Source organism: Mandrillus leucophaeus, unplaced genomic scaffold (assembly GCF_000951045.1).
Source record: "Mandrillus leucophaeus isolate KB7577 unplaced genomic scaffold, Mleu.le_1.0 Scaffold9, whole genome shotgun sequence".
NCBI lineage: Eukaryota > Metazoa > Chordata > Mammalia > Primates > Cercopithecidae > Mandrillus > Mandrillus leucophaeus.
In genome coordinates, this window is record NW_012109807.1 from 9710240 (window position 1) to 9713951 (window position 3712).

At 43.3% G+C, this 3712-nt stretch overlaps 1 protein-coding gene across 1 annotated transcript in view; it reads left to right on the forward strand.

Annotated features, from left to right (window-relative positions):
- The window catches only part of ASTL (astacin-like metallo-endopeptidase (M12 family)), a 15113-nt gene that overhangs the window by 8747 nt on the left and 2654 nt on the right, over positions 1 to 3712 (forward strand). Inside the window, exon 8 of the mRNA XM_011969654.1 lies at positions 64 to 218. Within this exon, the coding sequence (XP_011825044.1) occupies positions 64 to 218 (155 nt within the window). The remainder of the gene's footprint in view (positions 1 to 63; positions 219 to 3712) is intronic.

Here is a 3712-nt window from a genome sequence, read left to right on the forward strand (position 1 = left end):
TTCTCCCTCTGCTGCCCCAGCCTCTCCCTGGTCCGGACTCAGGGGTCTCCCACTGGGTTCCAGGCTCGCCTTCAGCCGGCGCGGGCTGCCCACCATCACACCGCTTTGGGCTCCCAGCATCCACATCGGCCAGCGATGGAACCTGAGTGCCTCGGACATCACCCGGGTCCTCAAACTCTACGGCTGCAGCCCAAGTGGCCCCAGGCCCCGTGGGAGAGGTGAGTGGCGTGGCAGGAAGGTGACTGGAGCCTGGAGAAGGCACCTGTGCTCTAATGGTGTCAGGGAGGGTGACACGGAGGGAGATGAGGTCGCAGGGACAGCAGAGTGAGAGCACGGGGGATTACCACAGGACGCAGAACCAGCACTTGAGGAAAGTTAACACTTACTATGACTCAGCTCTGACTGAAGAGGAACAGGGCTCACTCCCTTAGCCTAGATAATAAACATCTACCAAAAACCTAGAGCAAAAGTTCAGTGTAAAACATTAAAACAGGGACCAAGACAACTTTTCCCACTATTGTCCCATCTCCCCCACATTGTGTGGCAGTGGAGGGCCTGGGCACTGAGGTAGACCCAATGAAACTAAAGGTCCGGGGATTGGAAAGGAAGCAAAAAAATCGCTTATAATAGATGATTACATGTATTGAAAGCAACAATCTATTAACAATTTATTAGAACAAATAAGAATTAGAAAAGGTAAATACAGTTAATATAAAAATCATATTTCTGTACACCCAGTCAGAAAACACAATTGTTAGTAAACATACCATTATAATAGCAATCATAAAGGTCCCAAGGAATAAATCTGACAGTTATATCAAACATTTGAGGAAAAATGAACCTTTATTAAAATCATTAAATAATACTTAAATACAGAGAAATACACCCGTTATTGAAAGGAAGGCAAAGTTATAAAAATTCAGTCTTCCCAAATTAATCTATAAATTCCTACTCAAAATATCAATGTTGATCTTGAGAGAGTGATACATAGTTTTTTCTTTTCTTTTTTTTAAAAAGTTGGAGTCTCACTCTGTCACCCAGGCTGGAGTGCAGTGGCACAATCTCGGCTCACTGCAGCCTCTGCCTCCGAGGTTTAAGTGATTCTTGTGCCTCAGTCTCCTGAGTAGCTGGGCTTACAGGTGCGTGCTATCACACCCAGCTAATTTTTGTACTTTTAGTAGAGACAGGGTTTCACCACGTTGGCCAGGCTGGTCTCGAACTCCTGACCGCAAGTGATCTGCCTGCCTTGGCCTCCCAATTGACGGGGTGATTATAAAGTTTTTATATGAAAATACGGAAGGTCAGTAATAGCTGAGACATCCCTGAAGGAAAAACTAGAAAACTTGCCCTAGCAGATATTAGTCATGTAGTTCATGAAACGTCTTTATGTAAAGGCACAGCACTGGGGCAAGGCTAGACAATTGCCCACTGGAACCAAATTCAGAAACGGATCCCATTCAGAAGCAGAGCTTTGGTAAAGGGCCACTGATGGTCACTAGCGAAGGACAGTTAAGTTACTTGTCTTAGAGCCATTTAACATCTATTTAAGAATTCCTAACTCATGCGCAAATAACTCTGGATGCATGAAAGACACGTGTAATAAACTTTAACACGTCTAGGAAAATATACAGTAAGATCTCTTCATGACCTTGGGATAGGGAAGGATTGCTTAAATGAGATACAGCACTAACTGTAAAACTAGAAAGATTCATAAATTCAACTACATTAATTATAACTTTGTCCAAAGGCACCAAAAAGAAAGTGAAAATACAGGTTACAAGTGAAAATTTTTTTTTTTTTTTTTTTTTTTTTTTTGAGACAGTTTCAATCTTTTTGCCCAGGCTGGAGTGCAATGGTGCCATCTTGGCTCACTGCAACCTCTGCCTCCTGGGTTCAAGTGATTCTCTTGCCTCAGCCTCCCTTGTAGCTGGGATTACAGGCAGGTGCCACCATGACTGGCTGATTTTGTATTTTTAGTAGAGACGGGGTTTCACCATGTTTGCTAGGCTGGTCTTGAGCTCCTGACCTCAGGTGATCCCCCTGCCTCAGCCTCTCAAAGTGCTGGGATTACAGGTGTAAGCCACTGTGCCTGGTGTGTGTGTGTGTATACATACACACACACACACACACATTAATACAAGAACAAACCAGCTGAGCATGATGGCTCATGCCTGTAATTTCAACACTTTGGGAGGCTGAGGTGGGTGGATCGCTTGAGCTTAGGAGTTCAAGACCAGCCTGGACAACATAGTAAGACACCATCTCTGGAAAAAACTAGTGGGGGATAGTGGTATGCACCTGTGGTCCCACCTACTCAGGGAAGCTGAGGCAGAATAACTACTTGAACCGGGAGGCAGAGGTGGCAGTGAGCCAAGATCGTGCCATTGCACTCCAGTCTGGGTAACAGAGCCAGACTGTCTCCAAAAAAAACCCATCAAACAGAAAAACAGGAAGAGACTTAGCAGACATCTGAGACCAAATGGGAAACACACTAAAGATACTCAACCTCAGTAACTGAGGAAATGCGAATGAAGACTACCATACCATTCTACAGCCACTAAACTGGACACTTTAAAGGCCAATGATACCAAATACTGGTAAGGATACAGAGTGAGGAATGAAAATGCTAGACCCTATTGACAGGAATATGAGTGGCTGTAACCACTTTGGAAAACAACTTGACATCCAGGAAGACTGAAGTGTACATAACCCCGGACCCAGATTCTACTCCTAGGTCATCTTGCACACAAATGCCCTTTCCCTCCCCTCACTACCTGCTTCTGCCCCCAGCCCCAGGTAATCGCTAACCTACTTTGCCTCTCTGGATTTGCTGATCCTAGACATTTCGCATAAGTGGAACCATAGCACATTCTCTTGTGTCTGGCTTCTTAATGTTTTCAAGGTTCATCCCTGTTGTAGTATGTATCAATAACATCGCTGAATAACATTCCGTTGGATAGATATGCCATATTCACCAGTTGAGGGACACTTGTGTTTTTACTTTGCGGCTATTATGAATAGAGCTACTATGGACATTTATGCACAAGATTTTGTGTCAACATGTCATTTCTTTTGAGTATACAGCTAGAAATAGAATTGCTAGGTCCTATGATAACTCCATGTTTAACTAAGATATTCTCAATTGGATGCACCATTTTTATTCCCACCAGCGGTATACAAGGGTTCCGATTTCTCCCATCCTTGCTGACATTTGTTATCTATCATTCTGATTAGAACCATCCTACTGAGTATGAAGTAGTATCTCATTGTAGTTTTGAGTTGCATTTCCCTAGCGACTAATGTTGAACATCTTTTAATGTGCATTTTCGTCATCTGTATCTTGGGAGAATGTTCATATCCTGTTTTTCTTCAGTTGGGTTGTCTCTTCTGAGTTGTAAGAGTTCTTTATATATCTAGACACATGTCCCTCATCAGATGTTGCCCTTAAATATTTTATCACATCCTATGTTTCTTGTTTTCCCCACTTTTCGATGATGTCCTTTGAACACCAACATCTGAAATGTGGAAAGTTCAACTGACCCATTTTGTCACTCCTTTTTGGTGTCTATGATGCCTTTGCCTAACCCAAGGTCATGGAGATTTGCTCCTGTTTTCATGTAAGTCTTAGTTTCAGGTTTTACATTTAGGTATATGACCCATTTGGAGTGAACCCTTGAACAGGGTGTAAGGAAGGGGTCCGACTTCATTCTTC